General features: G+C 44.1%; 1 protein-coding gene across 2 annotated transcripts in view; it reads left to right on the forward strand.

Annotated features, from left to right (window-relative positions):
• The first annotated feature begins 328 nt into the window (after nt 1-328).
• Nucleotides 329-22902, forward strand: part of acat2 (acetyl-CoA acetyltransferase 2) — a 96494-nt gene continuing 73920 nt past the window's right edge. For both annotated transcript variants that reach the window (XM_041182790.1, XM_041182791.1), the window contains exons 1-2: nt 329-461; nt 18309-18443. In XM_041182790.1, the coding sequence (XP_041038724.1) occupies nt 410-461; nt 18309-18443 (187 nt within the window). In that variant the 5' untranslated portion in view covers nt 329-409. The remainder of the gene's footprint in view (nt 462-18308; nt 18444-22902) is intronic.

A 22902-nucleotide genomic window follows, 5' to 3' on the forward strand; every position in this document is an offset into this window, starting at 1 on the left:
ATTTAGCCAGATGCGATCGTGGCCTTCAAAAGGCTAATTATCTGAAAAGGGAAAAAATGTAAGGCTACCAGGAAAGAGCGTGGGTTGATGCTAGATGATTTGCTCTTGTTGAGAGTCGGCATAGATAGGGCCGAATGGCATTCTGCGCTGTTAGCATTTTATTAATGCAATTCGATTATGAAATACTTCCATACTAGATTATAATGTCCAAAGGTTGCACGAAGAATCCACATTCATTTCGAAAAGAATGTTGAACATAACAAAGTAACGAAAATAAGAAACGTTTTCCCTCTACTTAAAAAACATCTGTGGACTGAATTTGGGAGGAGCGCAGTAGCCCGCCCCCCGAGCAGTTTTGTGTCGCCGCTGTCTGGCTCCTCCCCGAACACTCGTATCCATTGCTCGCAACATGAGTCAGAAGGAGGATGTGGTCATTGTATCTGCTGCTAGAACCCCGATTGGTAAGAACACTCAGTTCAGTGTATGGAGAGGACAAGTGGGAGCCGCGGCCGCGGCTTCCTTCCCTGCCCTCCTTTCAAACTGTTTGGGAAGCCGGGTTCTGGTGTGCAGGGCCTATGGAGCCGCGGCCTATCCAGCGTTTTCTGCCGATTAGACAGCAGCGCTAGCTGCACGGGACCCAGCCAATCGGACGCTCCATAAGAATCTCGCATGGTGCTCAACCCAGCACCGAATTGGCTGTTTCCCTTAACAAGGCTGGGGTAAGAGAATCAATGGTATTCACGCTCCTTAAACTCTACTCATAGTGTTATAGAGTTTACAACACGGTAAGAGGCCCTTTGGCCCATCGCGTCTTCGCTGGTCATCAAGCTCCTATTTAATCCAATTTTCCAGCCCTTGACCTTCTATGCTATGGCGCTTCAAATGTTCATCTAAATACTTGTTAAATATTGTGAGGGTTCCTGCCTCTACCACCCCCTCAGGCAGTGTGTTCCAGATACCACCCCTCCCCCCCACCCTCTGGGTGAAAATATTTTTCCTCAAATTGCCCCCTAAACCTCCTGCCCCTTACCTTAAATCATCTCCCTGGTCATTGACCCCTTCACTAAAGGGAAAAGTTTCTTTCTATCTATGCCCCTCATAATTTTGTATACCTCTATCAGGTGCCCCCTCAGTCTTCTCTGCTCCAAGGAAAACAACTCCAGCCTATCCAATCTCTCTTCATAGCTGAAACGCTCCAGCCCAAGCAACATCCTGGTGAATCTCCTCTGTACACTTCTCTAGTGCAATCGCATCCTTCTTATAGTGTGGTGACCAGAACTGCACACTGTACACCAGATGTGGCCTAACTAACTTTTTATACAGCTCTATCATAACCTCCTTGCTCTTGTATTCAATGTCTTGAGTAATAAGGGCAAGTATCCCATATGCCTTATCTACTTGTCCTGCCTTCATGGATCTGTGGACGTGCACACCAAGGTCCTTCTGATCCTCTGTACTTCCTAGGGTCTTACCATTTATTGTGTACTCCCTTACCTTGTTAGCCCTCCCAAAATGCATCACCTCACACTTTCCAAGATTAAATTCCATTTGCCACTGTTCTGCCCATCTGACCAGCCTGTCTGTATCATCCTGTAGTTTAAGGCTTTCCTCCTTGCTATTTACCACACCACCAATTTTCGTGTCATCTACGAACATTCTGATCATACCTTCTATATTCATGTCTAGATCATTAATGTACAGTACAAACAGCAAGAGACCCAACACTGAACCCTGCAGTATCCAAATGGACACAGGCTTCCAGTTACAAGAACAACCTTCAACCATCACCCTCTGCCTCCTGCCACTAAGCTAATTTTGGATTGGAATTAAAAGTTAGGAGTCAAACCAGGAATTGAGTAATGGGAGGCCTTCAAAGAGGAAATAGTTTGGGTAGAACATAGACACAATTCCCCAAAGGGGGAGAGGAAGAAAACTTGAACTCTCTGGATGAAAAAAATATAGATTATTGGACCCTTCACATCCATATCCCATGTCCCATGTCTCCCATGTAAGACCTTGTCAAAAGCCTTACTGAAGTCCATGTAGACAATATCAGCTGCACTACCCTCATCTGCACACCTAGTCAACTCAAAAAATTCAATCAAATTTGTCAGACATGATCTTCCCCCTGACAAAACCATTCTGATTATCCTTGATTAATCCTTGCCTCTCCAAGTGGAGATTATTTCTGTCCCTCAGAATTTTTTTCCAAATGTTTCCCTACCACTGATGTTCGACTCACTGGCCGATAGTTCCCTGGTTTATCCCTACCACCCTTCTTGAATAATGATACCACATTAGTTGTCTTCCTGTCCTCTAGCACCTCTCCTGTGGCCAGAGAGGATTTGAAAATTAGTGCCAGAGCCCCTGCAATCTCCTCCCTTGCCTCCCACAGCAGCCTGGGATACATGTCACATGGGCCTGGGGATTTATCAACTTTTAAGCCTGCTAAAACCACTAATAGCGCCTCCCTCTGAATGCTAGTTTGTTCAAGTATATCATAGTCCCCTCCCTGATTTCTAGACTTACATCGTCCTTCTCTATAGTGAATGCAGAGGCAAAGCACTCATTTGAAACCTCACCTACTTTTGGCTCCCCACATGGATTGCCATTTTGGTCCCTCATGGGCCCTTCCCTTTCCCTGGTTACCCTCTTGCCCCTAATATACTTATAAAACACATTTGGATTTTCCTTTATTTTACCTGCCATGTTTTTTCATGCCCCCCCCAGCCCCCCCTTCACTCACCTGATTTCTTTTTTAAGTAATCCCCTGCACTTTCTATACTCCTCTAGGGCTTCTGCTGCTTTCAGTCCTCGGTATCGACCATAAGCTTCCCTTTTTTCCCCCTTATCCAATCCTGTATGTTCCTCGATTTCCGGGGTTCTCTGGACTTGTTAGTCCCACCGTTCACCTTTACGAGGGCATGTTGGCCCTGCACTCTCACTATTTCCTTTTTGAATGACTCCCATTGCTTTGATGTAGATTCTCCTACAAGTAACTGCTCCCAGTCCACTTTGGCTAGATCCTGTCTTATCATATTAAAATGAGCCTTCCCCCAATTCAGAACCTTTATTTTTGGTACATCTTTGTCCTTTTCCATAACTAGCTTAAACCTTACTGAGTTATGATCACTATCTCTGAAATGCTCCCCCACTTTTATCACTTCCCCAGCTTTGTTCCCTAAAATTAGGTCCAGCACCACCCTCTCTCTTGTCGGACTTTCTACGTGCCAGCTTAAAAAGCTCTCCTGGATACATTTTAAGAATTCCGCCCCCTCTAAGCCTTTCATCCTTTGTCAATCCCAGTTAGTTTTGGGGAAGTTGAAATCCCCTACTATTATTACCCTATTATTTTTACACATCTGAGATTTGCCGACATATCTGCTCTTCTATCTCTCCCTGACTGTTTGGGGACTATAGTACACTCCCAGTAGTGTGATTGCCTCCATTTTTGTGTTTGTTCTACTCATATGACCTAATTTCAGGAACCTTCTAAGATATCGTTCCTCCTTATTGTCGTACTTGACTCCTTGATCAATATTGCAACACCACCTTTTTTACACCATCACTTTCACCATTTCCCAACTCAGAAAAACTGTTCTTGAGTGCGATGCACTTCTGGGGCTTTCCTGACCATCTGCCTGCTCACTTCTTCTGACTGATGGTCACCCATTCCTTCTCTGACTGCACTTCCTTAAGCTGCAGGGTGACTACATCTAAAATTGTGCTGCCCACGTAACCCAACCTCGGGGATGCACTGCTATGCCTCCGATCAATGCCCAAGCTCCAAAACCGGTGTACAAGCTGGCCAAACCAGTGGCACTTCCTGCAGATGTGGTCATCCTGACTGCCAGGAGCATCTAAGACTTCCCACATTCTGCAGGTCTTGCAACACATGGGACAGAGCTCCCCTGCCTACCTTTAGTCAAAATAATCTTACCCTAAATTTAAGCCAAGTAGAAAATTAATTAAGTTTTTCTCTATTAAAAAAAACTGTCTTGAAGTCTCGGTGTTCAAACTGCCCAAAGTCTCACTATTTAAACTGCCCCAATGTAATTGGTTTTCCAAATCCTAAAGCCTTTATCAAAATTGCTTGATTGAGGCATAAATGGCTCTTAGCTCCACAGAGTCCCATTTTGCAATCCAGAGAAGGGAAAACAAGCAGTTTTTCAACTACTTCAGGTTTTTTTTAACAAAAATCAAAGCAGTCCTTTAATGGGTATCATTAAAACTGCACAGAACATTTAGAGGAAACCAATTAATTTACAAAAAGAATATTTAGTTTGTATAAATGGATGAAGCCAGCATTCCATTTCTATTCTGAAGATTGTGTACATCTCTATATTTTTTCTATTCATGGGATGTGGTTCATGGAAAGTGGGCATTGCTGGCTAGGCCAGTATTTATTGCCCATCCCTAATTGCCCTTGAGATTGGTGGTGGGTGAGCTGCCTTCTTGAACTGCTGCAGTCCATGTCCAGGTACATCCACAGTTCTATTAGGAAGGGAGTTCAAACATTTTGAAGCAGCAACAGTGAAGGAATGGTGATATAGTTCAAAGTCAGGATGGTGGGTGACTTGGAGGAGAACTTGCAGGTGGTGGTGTTCCCATGCACCTGCTGCTCTTGTCCTTCTAGGTGATAGAGGTCCTGGGTTTAGAAGGTACTGTTGAAGGAGTCTTGGCAAGTTGCTGCAGTGCATCTTGTAGGTGGTACGCACTGCTGCCATTGTGCATCAGTGGTGGAGGGAGTGAAGGTTGAAGGGCATCAGTCAAGCGGGTTGCTTTGTCATGGATGGTGTCAAGCTTCTTGATTGTTGTTGGTATTGCACTCATCCAGGCAAGTGGAGAATATTCCATCACACTCCTGACTTGTGCCTTGTAGATGGACAGGCTTTGGGGAGTCAGGAGGTGAGTTACTCTCTACAGAATTCCCAGTCTCTAACCTGTTCTTGTAGCCACAGTATTTATATGGCTGGACAGTTCAAACTGTGGTCAACGTTAACCCCCAGGATGTTGATAATGGGGGACTCAGTGATGGTAATGCTATTGCATGTCAAGGGGTGATGGTTAGCTTCTCGCTTGTTGAAGCTGATCATTGTTTGGCACTTGTGTGGCATGAATATTACTTGCCATTTATCAGCCCAAGCCTGAATATTGCCTAGATCTTACGTCATATGGTCACGGACTACTTCCATTTCTGGGGAGTCGCAAATGGTGCTGAACATTGTGCAATCATTCATGAACATCCCCACTTCTGACCTTATGGTGGAGGGAAGGTCATTGGTGAAGCAGCAGAAGATGGTTGGGCTTAGGACACTACCCTGAGGAACTACAGCAGTGATGTCCTGGGACTCAAATCATTGACCTCCAACAACCACAACCGTCTTCCTTTGTGCTAGGTATGACTCCAACAAGTGGGGAGCTTTCCTCCGATTCCCATTGACTCCAGTTTTACGAGGTGATGCCACATTTGGTCCAATGCTGCCTTGATGCCAAGGGCAGTCACTTTCACCTCATCTCTGGAGTTCAGCTCTTTTCTCCATGTTTGGATGAAGGTTGTAATGGGTCAGGAGCTGAGTGGCCCTGGCAGAACCCAAACTGAGCATCAGTGAGCAGATCACTGCTGAGTACGTGCCGCTTGGTAGCACTGTCAACAACAACTTCTGTCACTCTGCTGATGATCGAGATTAGAACAATGGGATGGTAATTGGCTGGGTTGGATTTTTCCCGCTTTTTGTGGACTGGACATAGCTGGGCAATTTTCCACATTGCTGGGTAGATGCCTATGTTGTAGCTGTACTGGAACAGCTTGGTAGGAGCGCATCTAGTTCTGGGGCACAAGTCTTCAGTACTTTTACCGGAATATTGTCAGAGCCCATAGCCTTTGTAGTACCCAATACTTCAGCCGTTTCTTGATATCATTAGAGTGAATCAAATTGGCTGAAAACTGGCATCTGTGATGCTGGGGACCTTAGGAGGAGGCTAAGATGGATCATTCACTCAGCACTTTTGAATGAAGGTAGCTGCAAATGCTTCAGCCTCATCTTTTGCACTGATCTGCTGGGGTCCCCATCATTGAGGATGGGGACATTTGTGAAGCCTCCTCCTCCAGTTAGTTGTTTAATTGTCTTTCACCTTTCATTGCTGGATGTAGCAGGACTGCAGAGCTGATCCATTGGTTGTGGGATCACTTAGCTCTGTCTATTGCATGCTGCTTCCACTGTTTGGCATGCGAGTAGTCCTGTGCTGCAGCTTCACCAGGTTGACACCTTATTTTTAGATTTGTTTGGTGCTGCTCCTGGCATGCCCATCTGCACTCTTCATTGAAACAGGGCTGATCCCCTGGCTTGAACGTAATGGTAGAGCGGGGGCCATGCTAGACCAGGAGTTTACAGATTGTGGTTCTTTACAATTCTGCTGCTGCTGATGGCCCACAGCACCTCATGGAGTTTTGCATTGCATGTCTGTTTGAAATCTATCCCATTTAGCACACTGAAAGTGCCACGCAACACAATGGAGGGTATCCTCAATGTAAAGACTGGACTTCACCTCCACAAGGACTGTGCAGTGGTCACTCCTACCAATACTGTCATGGACAGATGCATTTGTGACAGGTAGATTGATGAGGACAAGTATTTTTTTTGCCCTCTTGCTTCCCTCGCCACCTGCCGAAAACCCAGTCTAGTAGCCATGGTCTTTAGGACTCGGCTAGCTCCATCAGGAGTGGTGCTACCGAGCCACTCTTGGTGATGGACATTGAAGTCCCCCACCCAGAGTACATTCTGTGCCCTTGCCACCCTCAAGTGCTTCCTCCAAGTTGTGTTCAACATGGAGGATTACTGATTCATCAGCTGAGGGAGAATGATAAGTGGTAAGCAGCAGGAGGTATCCGAGCCCATGTTTGACATGCTGCCATGAGACTTCATGGGGTCCAAAGTCAATATTGATAATTCCCAAGGCAACTCCCTCCCGACTGTATACTACTGTGCTGCCACCTTTGATGGGTCTGTCCTGTCGGTTGTGTCTGGGGCATTGGATGCTGAAGGCAGTGTCTGGGACATGATCTGTAAGGTATGACTGTCATTATGACTGCTAGGCTGCTGCTTGTCTAGTTTGTGGAACAGCTGTCCCAATTTTGGCACAAGCCCCCAGGTGTTGATAAGGAGGAGTTTGCAGAATCAACAGGCTGGGTGTGCCGTTTTCGGTGTCCAGGGCTATGCTGGGTGGTCTGTCTGGTTTCATTCCTTTTAGACTTGGTGGTGGTTTGATACAACTGAATGGCTTCCTAGGTCATTTCAGAGAGCATTTAAGAGTCAGCCACATTGCTGTGGGTCACAAGGAGGCAAGACCAGGTAAGGACAGCAGATTTCCTTCCCTGAAGTATGTTATTGAACTAGATGGGTTTTTATGAGAATCAACAATGGTTTCATGGTCACCAGCTTTCTTAGACTAGCTCTTTTAATTCCAGATTTATTAATTGAATTTAAATTCCACCAGATGCCATGATGGAATTTGGATTACTAGTAAAGAGACATTACTATTACACTGCCCACCTCCCCATTTGTACTTTCCAGGAATGTACCTTGTCATATGGTCCCCAGCTACAAAGTAATACAAAGCAACCACAGGGCTGAATTTTATGGTCCCTTGCTAGCTGGTTTACAGGTGAAATTTTATGGGGGAATGGGTGAGGACCAGGGTGTCCTGCCTGCCTTAGCCCCAGTTGAGACCCTTAAAAGGCTGCTTCCTGCACAGCCTCAATTTTGAGATTGGCAGGAGGAGTTCAGTGGCAGGGGTGGCCTGTTTGAGCCTCTGGTGGGAAGCAGGGGGAAATGACTCCCTCGGGCCTCCTTTTCACATCGGTGCCCCTCCATTCCACCCCATTTCCTGGTCTGTTGCCTATGGGAACTCCTTTCTTCCTTAGCCTCTCCGTCAAGACTCCAAACCCTCTCTCCCCATCCCCCAGACCTCACTCCCCAGCCTGCTGCGAGACTCGTGCACTTACGTAGTCCCTTATTCGGGCGAACTCCCTTCTCAGGCTCTGATTTCTGCTACTGATTCAGGTAGCTCGAGTCAGGAAATTTCCTGCTTGCCACACCTGCCTCGGTAGAAAGGCCCCTGAATGGCCAGATCTTCACTCTGGGGTCAGGCCCGCCACCCCCCAGAATCAGACTGTACACAGCCATGGGGACAGCCGAGTGCCAAGGTGGGCTGGTTAAATGGCCCGCCTCGGTGCTCTGGGACTTTGTCCTAGTTGCATTATGACATTTTAGACCCTCAAGCCCTCTTCCCCTCACCCCCACACCTGCTCCCTGCAACACCTCCATGCCAAAATATGGCCTTTCCATACCCATTCATCCAGCCCATGGTGTCTTAGCCCTCATGCCAACTTATGCCCTCACACCCACCCCAAGTGGGCCAATTCACAGCCCTTCCATATGCATTCACACTATGTACACGATGAACCCCATAGTAACACTCTCATGTTTACAATTGTTAAAAACCACCCATTCGAATTTTTTTTGAAAAAGAATCTATAATAGGGTCTTCAAACATCACACTTCTTAATCTTGTGCAAATAAACATTGAGACATTGACAAAAGATGCCACAAAAAAGATAACTTAAAACCACATAAAGATGTCAGTCAAGCAAAGTCAACAGTTCTCGCCAGCTGACTAAACAAACTCCTATAGGGGGCCATGGGAGTGGGTGAGGGGCACGAGTTAGCATCTGTTGGCATGGGGGACATGGATAAGACCTTTTCAACATACCTTTCAAAAGGTTCCCGAATCCAGACTATGGTTCACGACTTCTCTGAAATCCATGAACCACGAGTCATGGAGTAGCTGTCCGGACCGCATATAAATTGTGGGGTGGCTAGGAGATGCCTAACCCCACAATAGAGCTGGCAAGTTTGGGAGTGCACATTTTGGGCTTGCTAATGTACCCTTATCCTGTGCCAGGTAAAATTGGAGTTGGCAGGAATGGGTGCACGAATCCCAGAATCGGGTCCCGTAAGCCATATTTAAATGGCTCCTGAGTCCAAATCCAGGCCAAAGTCTGAGAGTCCAGCACCAGTTAAGTTCAGGGGAGCCTCAGAGCAGGGAGGAGAGGTGAGGCCTCAAGAGGTGGGTGGTGTCTTGATTAAAAGGCCAGGGTCGGGAGAGAGCACTTACAGAGAGCAGACTTTGAAGGAGGGTGCCCAGTGTGGAAAGGGGGCCCTTGAAGGAGGTATATGTGCACCCACACTTCCTGCCTGAGGCCTGAGCAGGGTGATCTGCTGGGCTTCCCTCTGGCCCCTGAAGTCCTCCTGCCAGCCTCAAAATTGAAGCCAGGTGGGAAGTGGCCATTAATGGCCACTTAAGGGTTTCAGTTAGGTTGAGGGTGAGCTGCCATGAAAAATTGCGATCAGGCCACCTATAGAGTTTTACAGCATCCCAAACCTGGCCCCCCACCCCCTGCACTGCAAGCCTGCAGACTGCACAGTGGAGGATCATTAAATCCCTGCCCTTAGAATCGGGGGACTGCCTGTCGTCTCAGTCATGGCCACTACTGGCACTGGCGTTGCTGGGACTACAGAGCTGCCAGTCAATGAGATTGGCTGGCAGCTCCTGAGGCAGGATTTCTGTGATTGACGGGGATGTATTCCCCACTGATTCTGTTGGTGGTGGGCGTGAGACCCCACCATCTTAAAAAATTCTGCCCACAGTTTTAGCCACAAACGCTAGAGCTTTTTCAAGTGCACTTCACAGATCTCACCTTGTGCTGCAGACTGATACATGGTTGGTTGGTACCTGATGTCTGTAGGACAGTCTGGACACTTATTTACACATGAGCTTAATTCCTAAATTATATTGGAGTAATATGATATCGCATTTTTCTTCCTTTTTACAAAAAAGCCTCTATATACCAATATAACTTACAATTATTAGTTTTTTTAATATTATGTCTAAAGGAAAGAAGATTAACAATCGACTTTTTTAATTGCAACGAACAAACTTAAGAGCTTTTTATACCTTGTTTTCTTTTCTTGGAAGACATTATTCATGGATTCGCTTAGGTAGTAGCTTTCATGTTGTGGTTCAGCTTTCATGTTGTGGATTTGGTAGTCATTGCTGTCAGTGATGAGTCGGTATGCTGTACTGATGATATTGCTACTGGTGTTTTGGGGGTCGTGCATGATGTGTCACTTGCTGCTGACGTTGTCACGCCGCTTGCTGCTGGTGCTGTTGATGTCTCACATGTTAGTGAAATTGCAGGTATTGTTGATGACCTTTTCTGCTTTTCCAGCTTTTGCTGGGTTCCACATTTTCATGATTGGACCCTGTACATGTACAGTTTGGGCAACAACTTGGGCAAGACATGCTTGTTGAAGTGTTGACCTTCTTCTACCTGTGCATCAGTGAGTTGGTGTCTTACACGATCCATTGGCCAGGAGGAGGTATCTTGCTTGGCAAAGTTGTCTTGTTTCTGCCGTAGAGTAGCTCTGCAGACGATTTCATGTCAGCCTTCAGTAAGTAGGAGTTAACAATAAGGCAAGTTTTGGGTCTCCCTTTGTCTTTCAGCCTTTCACAAGTGTTCTCTTGACTGTCTAGATGTGTTTTTCTATAAACCTGTGTCCCCTTGGTTAATATGGTGATGATGTTGAACCTATACTGTTCAGCAAATTCTTTAAACTCTCTGGAGGTGAATTGGGTTCCATTATTCAGGAATCCCTTGTTCAGCGAACAGAACTCATACTGCTGAGATGATTGTTATAGTTCTTAAATCTTTCACCGCTCTGATAAAAGTAATAGTGTTATCACTAAAATACTCTAAAATATTGAAGTAAAAGTACGCTACTGTGAGATACCATTCTTGATTGTGTGTGAATAAATTGGCTCCCACAGTATGTCATGGTTTGGTTGGTACACCAGTGGTTATCAGTCTCCTCTTCCTTCTATGTATTCCTATTCTTCTGATATACACTGCATATAGATACCATTCTTCCAATGTCTTTGTTGATGCCTTTTACAGTATACAGCTGATCACTTCTCCATTGCCATGTGGCCTTTATGTATCTTCTGAAGAAATTTTTTTTGCATCGTTTTAGGTACAGTGATTCTGGATTCATCCATCAGAACACCATTTTCTAGTGGGATGTCATTCTCGGATAGACCGTTACTGCCATATTGCTGGCTGTGTTTGTTGTATCTTATCAGGCCATCCCTGGATCACTTGCCGAGATAGGATATGTAACACTTCATCATTATTGGTCTAATCTCTAATTTGATTGTTTCTGTGGTGTTACTAGGTGATGGATCTTTACACCTAAGCCTTTTATTTCATATCGCTCATGTGGCACCTGCTAGCCCCATTTCGCTTCCTGGTTTGCACTTAGAATGAAATCACAACTTGAAACCTCAAGAGTAGCCAATGCAGTCTCGCCGGTGCTTTATACAGATTTATCTTGTAGACCTGCTTGAGGAGATACTGATCACACTCCGCTATAAAATTTCTCTCATAGAGATATATATGGAATTTCTTACATCGACAAATGATTGCCAAAACCTCTCTTTCTACCTTGGCATATCTGGTCTCAGCTGATGTTAGAGCCTTGAATGCGAATGCTATCGATTTTCTCTCTTATATCAGAGCTGCTCCCAGACAAGAGCATCTACTTGTAGAGTGGCAGGTTTCTTTCTGTTCTAGACCTATCTCCTTGCATACTACTACATTGAGTTTTCTGAAACTCCTCTCATCTGACTCTGATCATTGGTACTGAACATCCTCTCTCATCAGCTCTTGTAGGTTGGCTGTGTGTTCTGACATGTGAAGAACTCATGTGCTGGATCAAACCAAGGAAACCTTGCAGCTCTTTCTTGTCTCTTGGAGCTTCCGTCAGAGATAGCTGTAATTTTTTTCAGAGCTCAGCTTGACTCTGCCAGGTGTGTACATTTTGTCACCTTCTCAATGCATTTTCTGCATTTAACTTGATCTCAGCTATCCTTGTTCTCCCCATGGCTTCATATAAATGGTAGTCATAATCTTTTTCATCTACACCGTAGATTTAGATACCATCAGCTATACTGACTGCTCATTTGCATCCCTTGTATGTCTCACCTATTTGCTGTGGGAACATATCCTCGATTACTTTAAGACCAAAAGGTAGATGCAGGAATTTTTTACCATCTGAAGGGTGTGCTGAATGTTGTCAACAGCGAAAATTCCTCGTCAAGTTCCAGTATCCGTTTCTGGCATCAAATTTACTGAAAACCTTTTCCCCGTGCCAGTGCATGAGCTCTTCCAGTGTTGGAATAGGGTAGTGATTCCTCTTATAAAAACAAAAAGCTGCGGATGCTGGAAATCCAGAACAAAAACTGAATTACCTGGAAAAACTCAGCTGGTCTGGCAGCATCGGCGGAGAAGAAAAAAGTTGACGTTTGAGTCCTCATGACCCTTCAACAGAACTGAGTAAAATTAGGAGAGGGGTGAAATATAAGTTGGTTTAAGGTGGTGGGGTGGGGGGAGAGGAGTGGCGGGCGGGGGGGCGGGGGTTGTGGTTGTAGCATCAAGCAAGCAGTGATAGGAGCAGATAATCAAAAGATGTCACAGACCAAAGAACAAAGAGGTGTTGAAGATGGTGATATTACCTAAATGAATGTGCTAATTAAGAATGGATGGCAGGACACACTAGATACAGCTCTAGTAGGGCTGGGGTGGAATAAGACTAATAGGGCATAAAAGGTAGAGATTTAAAAATAATGGAAATAGATGGGAAAAGAAAAATCTATATAAATTATTGGAAAAAACAAAAGGGAGGGGGAAGAAACAAAAAGGGGGTGGGGATGGAGGAGGGAGTTCAAGATCTAAAGTTGTTGAATTCAATATTCAGTCCAGAAGGCTGTAAAGTGCCTAGTCGGAAGATGAGGTGCTATTCCTCCTGTTTGTGTTGAGCTTCACTGGAACAATGCAGCAAGCCAAGGACAGACATGTGGGCAAGAGAGCAGGGTGGAGTGTTAAAATGGCAAGCGAAGAATGACCCACACCTCCCTGTCGCTTGCCATTTTAACACTCCACCCTGCTCTCTTGCCCACATGTCTGTCCTTGGCTTGCTGCATTGTTCCAGTGAAGCTCAACGCAAACTGGAGGAACAGCACCTCATCTTCCGACTAGGCACTTTACAGCCTTCCGGACTGAATATTAAATTCAACAACTTTAGATCTTGAACTCCCTCCTCCATCCCCACCCCCTTTCCGTTTCTTCCCCCTCCTTTTTGTTTTTTCCAATAATTTATATAGATTTTTCTTTTCCCACCTATTTCCATTATTTTTAAATTTATACCTTTTATGCCCTGTTAGTCTTATTCCACCCCACCCCCACTAGAGCTATACCTGCCATCCATTCTTAATTAGCACATTCGTTTAGATAACCTTCAACACCTCTTTGTTCTTTGGTCTGTGACATCTTTTGATTATCTGCCCCTATCACTGCTTGCTTGTCCCTATAACCACACCCCCCCACACCCCCCCAACCCCCACCAACTTCTCTTCTTCCCCCCCCGCCCCCCTCCCCGCACCTTAAACCAGCTTTTATTTCACCCCTCTCCTTAGATTCACTCAGTTCTGTTGAAGAGTCATGAGGACTCGAAACATCAACTTTTTTCTTCTCCGCCGATGCTGCCAGACCTGCTGAATTTTCCAGGTAATTCTGTTTTTGTAGTGATTCCTCTTTATTGCTAGATTAAGATCTTTAGGATCCAGGTAAATTCATAGTCACCCATTTAGCATCTCTCTCACAAGGATGGAATTTACCCAATCTGTGGGCTCTGTGACTCTGAAAATCATTTTTTTTCCTCTTATCTCTTGGAGCTCTCTTTCCTTTATTTGACCCTCTAATTTGAGTTGTTCCTAGCTGTCAATTCCCAGTCCCCCTGTGGGCCATTATCATGACGTCACTTGGATTTTCTTTCAAATTTTCAGAAAAGATCTTCTGGTATAGCCTGAGTAGGATAATGTTACTCTGTGCTCTGGTATCAAGCTTTAGATTTTTAGTTGTGGACTTACTTCTCACCTTGTTCCTGATCTGAATAGTTGTGTGAATTCCTTTTCTCTGGGAACTGTCACATCCAGCCATTTCTTGCAGTTATGTAGTTCCTATGCCTCAGACTCGCCCTCATCTTCTAGGATATGGATATTTTGGTTTCTTTTCTTTCTCATTTGCCCTGTTGCTCTGCCTCTGGTAATACCTTTAGCATCTCCTTTCTGTGGTCTACATGTCTTTTCCCAGTGACCGAACTTTCCACAAGCTGTACGATTTGATTCTTATGTGGGACATTCCCATCTGTCTGTGAATTCATAATGTCCACAGCTCTTGTTCATCTTTCTCTCTGTCTGGAGTGCATTCTTTTATTGCTGTTTCAATGCATCAACCCTGCTGCCTTTCTCTTGACTTAACTGAAGGCTCGTCGTTTAGGTAGTCAGCATCTTCATCTGTCTACTCATGGCTTCATGTACCCTGGTACTGTCAACAACCTGCAATATTGTAAGCTTGTTTTTTTCCAATCTGAGCTTTATTGTACATCAAGTTGTGCAGAGCCCCAAATGAGCTGATCTACCAACCTTTCATCCTTGAATTATCACTTCTTGGCTTCGTTTCTCAACCCTGTTAAGAAATTGTCACTCGGCTCACCGAGATCCCTGCTTCAGGCTTTGAAATTCGTATTGATGGATCAATGATTTGACTTTGGCTGGAGATGTGTGCTAATTTTCACAAAAAATTATCTAGGTTTTTACTGTCATTCTCATTGATTTCCCAGCTATTAAACAAATCTAAACCTTTCTCTTCTACCCACAAAAGGATGTTGCTGAGCTTGCCCTCTTCGCTAGTGACTTTTAGAAAACTACTGAATGTTAACCTGTATATTTGGTAAGCTTCTCAAATGCCCCCATAACATCATAACCCTCCTAATTCATCCTGAGCTGGGGCTATGCAATCATTGCTGCAGCGGCAGCCATTTTGCTTTCCACACTTCACTCAGTTTTTTCTCTCTCTCTGGCACGAATTCAGGTTGAATTTTCTCAATCTGATTCAGCATTTATTTTGATTATAATGCTTGAATTTTACTCTCAGACACATGCTGTCACCATGCCTTGTGGTTCCTAGCAGTTTGAAATAATCATACTTTTAGACACAAATGCTAGAGCTTTCTTTGAGTGTATTTAACAGATTTCACCACATACTGCAGACTGATATATTGTTGGCATCTGACCATAGTGGAATAGTGAGTGATGTCTCACTCTGAATACTTATGTATACATAAGCATGAATATATAATTATTAAATCATATTAGAATAATATAACAAAATAACATTACCTTTTAAGCTTGTTTTTCATTTAAATGCTGCTCCCTATTCTGCCCAGCTGCTGTATCTGCAGAGAATTGTAGGAAATGCTCAGAGACAAAGTGACTAAGAGCAATTGTTTGATGACAGAAAAAAATTAAAATGCTGGAAATGCACAGAAGGTCCGTCAACATTCACAAAGAGATTAACAGGTGTTAAAGGATTAAAAAGGGGTGCAAGGATAAAGCTGGCAACTACAGACTAGTCAGGGCATGTTGAGGGAGCAGTTAATAAAGCATAGTATCTTAGGCTTTATTAATAGGGGCATTGAGTACAAGAATATGGAGGTCATGTTGAACTTGTATAAGACACTAGTTAGGCCTCATCTGGAGTACTGCGTCCAGTTCTGGGTGCCATACTTGAGGAAGGATGTGAAGCATGGGAGAGAGTACAGAGGAGATTCGCAAGAATCATTCCAGGGATAAAGAACTGTAGTTATGAAGATAGATTAGAGAGGTTGGGTCTCTTTTCCATGGAGAAAAGAAGGCTGAGAAGAGACTTGATAGAGGTATTCAAGATCCTGAGGGGCATGGAAAGGGTAAATAGTGAGAAACTATTCCCACTCAGGAGAGCATCAAAAGCTTGAAGGTATAGATTCAAAATAATTGGCAAAAGGGGTAAATGTGATGTGAGGAAAAAATTTTTTCACCCAGAGGTGATTGGAGTCTGGAATGAACTTCCTGAAAGGGTGGTGGAGGCACGTTCGATCAAGGTATTCAAAAGGGAATTAGATTATTACCTGAAAAGAGAGAACGTGCAAGGTTACGGGGATAAGGCAAGGGAGTGGGACTTGTTGGAATGCTCTTTCAGAAGCCAGTGCAGAGTCGATGGGCCAAATTGCCTCCTTCTGCACTGTAAAGATTCTGTGAAATAGATTAACATTGTAGACTAGTAATCTGGCAGAGGATCCATCCCTAAACTATTAACCCATTTTCAACTTAAAGATGCTGACAGTCCTGCTGCATGTTTAGAGCCGGAGTCATTTACGGCACAGAAGGAGGTCATTCGGCTCATCAGGTCTATGCTGGCTTGCCTCATAGCAGTCCAGTCAGTCCCAATCCCCCACTCAATTCCCATAGTCCTGAAGGTTTATTTCCTTGAAGTGCCAATCCAATTTCCTTTTCAAATCATCGGTTATTTCTGCTTCTACGACACTTGCAGTCACTTGTGGTGAGTTCCAGGCCATCACCACCTTCCCAATATCTCTTGTCTAAAATCTTAATTCTGTGTCACTGAGTCCATGTACTATCAGCCAATGCGTACAGTTTTGCCTTGTCTACCGTATCTAAGCCTGTCATAACCTTGTACACTTCTATCAAATCTCAACTTAATCTGTTTTGTTCTAAGGAGAACAACCCATAGTTTTCCAACCTAACCTTGTAACTAAATTTCCCCATTCGTGGAACCATTCTGGTAAATCTTTCTACACTTCATGGAGCCTCACATCTTTCCTGAAGTGTGGTGACCAGAACTGGATGCAGTGTTTGGAACCAAAACAGTTATTTATAAAGGTTCAGCATAACTTCCTGCTTTTATACTCAATGCCTCTTTTTACGAAGCCCAAGATCCTCATGTACTTTGCTAACTACTCTTCAATATGTCCTGCCACCTTCAAAGATACACATGCACCCCAGGTCCCTCTGTTTGTGCACACTCGTTAGAACTGTGCCATTAAGCCCATAGTACTGATACCCTATACCTTCTGCCAAACTGCATCACCTCACACCTTGCTGTATTAAATTTCATTTGTCTGCCCATTCTGCTAGCCTATCTACATGCTGTTGCAGGTGATTTATCTCATCCTCACAGTTTGCCACTCTTCCAAGTTTAATATCATCAACAAATGTTGAAATTTTATTATATATTCCAAGGTCCAAGTCATTTATATATAACAAAAAAGAGCAGTGATCCGAGCACTGGCCCTTGAAAACATGACTGTCTACCATCCTCCAGTCTGAAAAATAAATATTTACCACAGCTCACTGTTTACTGTTCTTAAGCTTTATCCAGTTGAACACTGACCTTACTCCATGTGCATTTTTTTGTTAACCAGTCTTTTATGTAGTACTTTGTCAAATGCTTTCTTAAAATACATATCGACAACATCCACTGCATTCGCTTTATCCACCTTCTCTGTACTTCATCAAAAAATTCAATTACATTAGTCAAGCAAGATCTGCTGTTTACAAACCTGTGCTAGTTATCCTTAATTCATTTAATTCATTCAAACTTCTCCAAGTACCGGTTGATTTCCACCCCCGCACCCCCCCCCCCCCCCCACCCCGACTATTGTTTCTAAGACCTTATCTCTATTGTTGTTAAACTAACTGTTTGAGGAATGTTGCTAGAAATGTCCTTACATCCTCTTTGAAAAAGGGTGACACATTTGCCACTCTCCAAGTCTCTGACGCCTCCACCATTTCTGTTTTAATGTCACCAAAACTGGGGCACCTTGATTTTATGTAGATGTTTTCCTGATGATCTGCTGTAATTTAGGCGGAAATTGGTGGAAACAGCCATTTATACTGTTTCTGCAGGAGTCCCGTCAAAGCTATGGCAAGAGATTGGGGATTCTTTGGAGAAATTCTACCCTGGCATCTCTTGTTTTTGTATTTGAGAGTTGCTTAATTATGTTTACATTGAGGTCACATTCCAAATATCTCAAATTGCTGACAACAGATCCTGATATTCAGATTTCAAATTTATGTACCACTAGTGGTTACAAAGACATAGTGCTAAGAACAGGTCTTTCCAAATCTTCAGACTCTCAAAATAGTAATGAAACAATCCAACATTTAAGAAACAGCAATTTAACATAGTGCCCATTAATAAATATTTCCTTCTAGGAATCTGGGTTATTTGCATTGCATAACTTGTGGTATCTTAGTAAATTTTGATGTTATTGATTTATTTATCTGTGTAGGTTCCTTCAATGGCAATTTATCTAGTCTGACTGCCCATGGCCTGGCTTCGGTGGTGATAAAAGAAGTCCTGAAGAGAGCAAGTATCAAACCAGAAGACGTGTCTGAAGTAATTTTAGGGCAGGTTTTAACCGCAGGTACAGTATGGTATTTGGGTTGTAATTAAGTGAGAGTTGCACACAAAGAAAGAAACAAGACAAAGACTTGCATTTATATTGCACCTTTCGTGTGTTCAGGACATCCCAAAACTCTTCACAACCAATTATGTACTTTTGAAGCGTAGTTACTATGGTAATCCAGTCACAGTCTATTGCGCTGTGCTATCCCAATGGCCCTACAAGTTTATTTCCCTCAAATATCCATCTAATTTCCTTTTAAAATCATTAACCATTTCTGCTTCTCTCACCCTCCTAGGCAGCGAGTATCAGGTCATTACTACTTGCTGTGTAAAAAAAAAAAACTTCTTCCTCATGTTCCCAAATGTATCTCTTGACCAAAATCTTAAATCAATGTCCCTTAGTTCTTCTATCATCAGCTAATGAGAACAGCTTTTTTTTCATCTTATCTAAACCTGTTTATCGGTCTTCTATACACCTATCAAATCTCCCTCCAATCACCTTTGCTCCAAAGAAAACAACCCAGCTTCTCCAACCTAACAGTGTAGCTAAATTCCCTCACACACAATCACAGAATCACAGTGCAGAAGAGGCCCTTCGGCCATCGAGTCTGCACTGACATGTGAGAAACACCTGACCTACCTACCTAATCCCATTTACCAGCACTTGGCCCATAGCCTTGAATGTTATGACATGCCAAGTGCTCATCCAGGTACTTTTTAAAGGATGTGAGGCAACCCGCCTCCACTACCCTCCCAGGCAATGCATTCCAAACCATCACCACCCTTTGGGTAAAGTTTTTCATCACATCCCCCTAAACCTCCTGCCCCTCACCTTGAACTTAGCCCACTTGTGGCTAACCCTTCAACTAAGGGGAACAGCTGCTCCCTATCCACCTTATCCATGCCCCTCATAACCTTATACACCTCGATCAGGTCGCCCCTCAGTCTTCTCTGCTCCAACGAAAACAACCCAAGTCTATCCAACCTCTCTTTGTAACTTAAATGTTTCATCCCAGGCAACATCCTGGTGAATCTCCTCTGCGCTCCCTCCAGTGCAATCACATCCTTCCTATAAAGTGGTGACCAGAACTGCACACAGTACTCCAGCTGTGGCCTCACTAAGGTTCTATACAACTCCAACATGACCTCCCTACTTTTGTAATCTATGCCTCAATTGATAAAGGCAAGTGTCCCATATGCCTCTTTCACCACCTCACTAATGTGCCCCTCCACCTTCAGAGATCTATGGACACACACGCCAAGGTCCCTTTGTTCCTCAGAACTTCCTAGTGCCATGCCATTCATTGAATACTTCCTTGTCAAATTACTCCTTACAAAGTGTATCACCTCACACTTTTCAGGGTTAAACTCCATCTGTCACTTATCTGCTCATTTGACCATCCCGTCTATATCTTCCTGTAGCCCAAGACCTCATTGTTAGCCACCCAACCAATCTTTGTGTCATCCGCAAACTTACTAATCCTACCCCCCACATAGTCATCTATGTGGTTTATATAAATGACAAATCGGGGACCCAGCACAGATCCCTGTGGTACGCCACTGTACACTGGCTTCCAGTCACTAAGCATCCTTCTGTCATCACCCTCTGCCTCCTACAACTAAGCCACCTTGGAACCATTCTGGTTAACCTCTTCTGCACTCTCTCAAGAACTCTCACATCCTTCCTAAAATGTGATGACCAGGACTGGTTCAACATTCTCGTTGTGACCTAACCAGAGCTTTTTAAAGGTTCAGCATTACTTCTGTGTTTTAGTACCTAATACCTCTATGCAATAATGTGATCATGATCAGATAATCCTTTTCAAATGTTGGCTGAGGCACACAGGGGAGAACTCCCCTGCTCTTCTTCGAGTCATATTGTGGGATCTTTTACGTCCACCTGAGCTTCAGTTTAATGTTTCATCTCAGTGTCAGCAGATTAAATGCTCAAATCTCAGGAGTGACCTTAAGCTCTCAACCTTCTGACTTGTATGTGAAAATCCTATCACTGAGTCGAGGCAGACACAAGATAGGTAGAATGCGGTTAAGAATGGTGACAAAGATGCTTTTGGGGGTGAGAACTACAGATGTTAGTCTATAGTTTAAAAAGTTGAAGTTTCTTATATTAGATTTTTTTTTCTTTAATCATTTTACTCTGCAGTTCTCTGGTACATTTTTTAGGTACCTATCATTCATATGTAGGTACGTGATAGTTGATTCTAGAGAGGACATCACATTGCAGCCTACTTCTAGTTTCACCCTATATTTGCATACATTGCATTCCAGTTAAATAAACTGAGTCACTCGATAACGATCAGGGAGCAAGAATTCATTGTTGGCATTTTTCCATCTGTGAAAGATGATGGATAGTCAGCAAACAATCCTTTTCAGATGGGATGTCTTCATATAACCCACCTCTGCTGGTAGCTGAAGAGACCAATCCTTGAGAGGCATGTTCTGCCACAAGAGCCACACATGAAGCTTGCAATCAAAGAAAGACCTTGCAGGCTGCCCTTGAGCAGATGTAGAGGATGAAATGGAAATCACAGATGAAGAGACCATGGATTGCCCATTTTCTTTCACTCACCCCTACACTCCCTTTAGGCTTTTTGCTTTCAGATACTCAAGAATTGCCACCTAATCAGCCTCCGCAGCCTTGAATGCAAGGGCAAGAGGAAGAACAAACCTCTGAAGAAGAAGCACCACCTCATGTCCTTGCATTTGCAGACATCAACGCAGATACTGGCACTGCACAGACCTTAGAGGCGAGAGTAGAGTCGGGAACTGCATGTGATGAGTACCGGACACAAATGGGATGCAGCCAGGATGGGGGGGTTGGTCAAGTCAGGTGCAAACTCCCTAGGGTTGACGTCAGGTGGCTCGGATGAGAACTGTGTTGGGGCAGACTTTAGGAAAATGCTGAAGATAAGGTAGACAAGGAAAAACTTCCCATTAACTGATGGCACAAGGACTAGGGAACACTGATTTAGGCTTTTGGGCAAGAGGTGCATGAAGAACTATTTTAGGCAGTGAGTGGTCATGACTTAGCACTCACTGTCCACAAGGGTGATACAAGCAGAAACCATCAATGATTTCAAAAGAAAAGGAGAAGAAAATAAACTTGCAGGGCTAAGGGGATCAAGCAGGGGAGTGGAAATTACTGGAATACTCTGGCATGGACTTGATGGACCGAATGGCCTCCTGTACTGTATATGACTCTATAATGCACACTGAGATGCTTGATTCACTTGTGCATTGGCAGCCTGCCAGATAGCCTCCAGTCACTAGCTAGGAACATGCAGGAGTCAGGCTTCCCTGTTGGGCAGAGCATCGCACAGAGCTTGGAGTTTATCTTGTCTACCACCACTTCCATTGTGGAAGGCTGTGACAGCACGGCCAGACTGACCCATGATGGAGCCTGTCTCAGTTTCCATTGCATAATAAGCAGTCGAGGCCTGCTGATGTCTCAGTGGTGCAGCATAAGTTCAGATGGTGGTCATGAGATTCCTGGCTGTTGGCAGGCAGACCCAGACTGCTGCTTTCCAGTCACAAAGTGCTGCCATCACTGATGTGAATATAGGCTTTTATTTTATAATTGTTCATGGGATGTGCACATTTTTAGCAAGCCCAGCATTTATTGCCCATCCCTAATTGCCCTTGAGAAGGTAGTGATGAGCATGCTTTAGTCCATGTGGTGTAGATACATCAACAGTGCTATGAGGGAAGGAGTTCCAGGATTTTGACCCTGCCATACTGAAGAAGTGGCAAAATATTTCCATGACAGGATATTGCGTGACTTGGAAGAGAATTTGCAGGCAGGGGTGTTCTCCTGCATCTGGTGCCTTTGTTCTTCTAGGGGGCTGGGATCACAGGTTTGGAAGGTGCTGTCCAAGGAACCTTGGTAAGTTGCTGCAGTGCACTAATGTGGTTAGAGTGAATGTTTAAGGCATGGATGGCATGCTCATCAAGCTGGCTGCCTTGTCCTGGATGGCGCTCTGGTTACTAACCACAGAATTCCCAGCTCTGAACTGTTCTTGTAGCTACAGTATTTATATGGCTGGTCCAATGGTAACCCCCGCTAGATGTTGATGTGGGATTTAGCAATGGTTGTATTATCGAACATGCAGGGTAAATGGTTAGATTGTCTCTTGTTGGTGATGGTTATTGCCTGGCACTTGTGTGGCACAAACGATACTTGCCACTTAGACCAAGCGCAAATGTTGCCCAGACCTTGTTGCGTGCAAACATCTTCAATATCTGAGCTGCGAATAGTACTGAAAACTGTGCAGTCATTAGTGAACATCTCCGCTTCTAATCTCATGCTGGAGGCAAGATTATTGATGAAGCAATTGAGAATGTTGGACCTAGGTCACCACTCTCGGGAAATCCTGCAGCAATGTCCTGGTGCTGAGGTGATTGCTTCCAACACAGACAACATTTAAGTGAGGTATGATGCCAACCAGTGGAGAGTTTTCCCC

This window comes from Carcharodon carcharias, chromosome 2 (assembly GCF_017639515.1).
Source record: "Carcharodon carcharias isolate sCarCar2 chromosome 2, sCarCar2.pri, whole genome shotgun sequence".
Lineage (NCBI taxonomy): Eukaryota > Metazoa > Chordata > Chondrichthyes > Lamniformes > Lamnidae > Carcharodon > Carcharodon carcharias.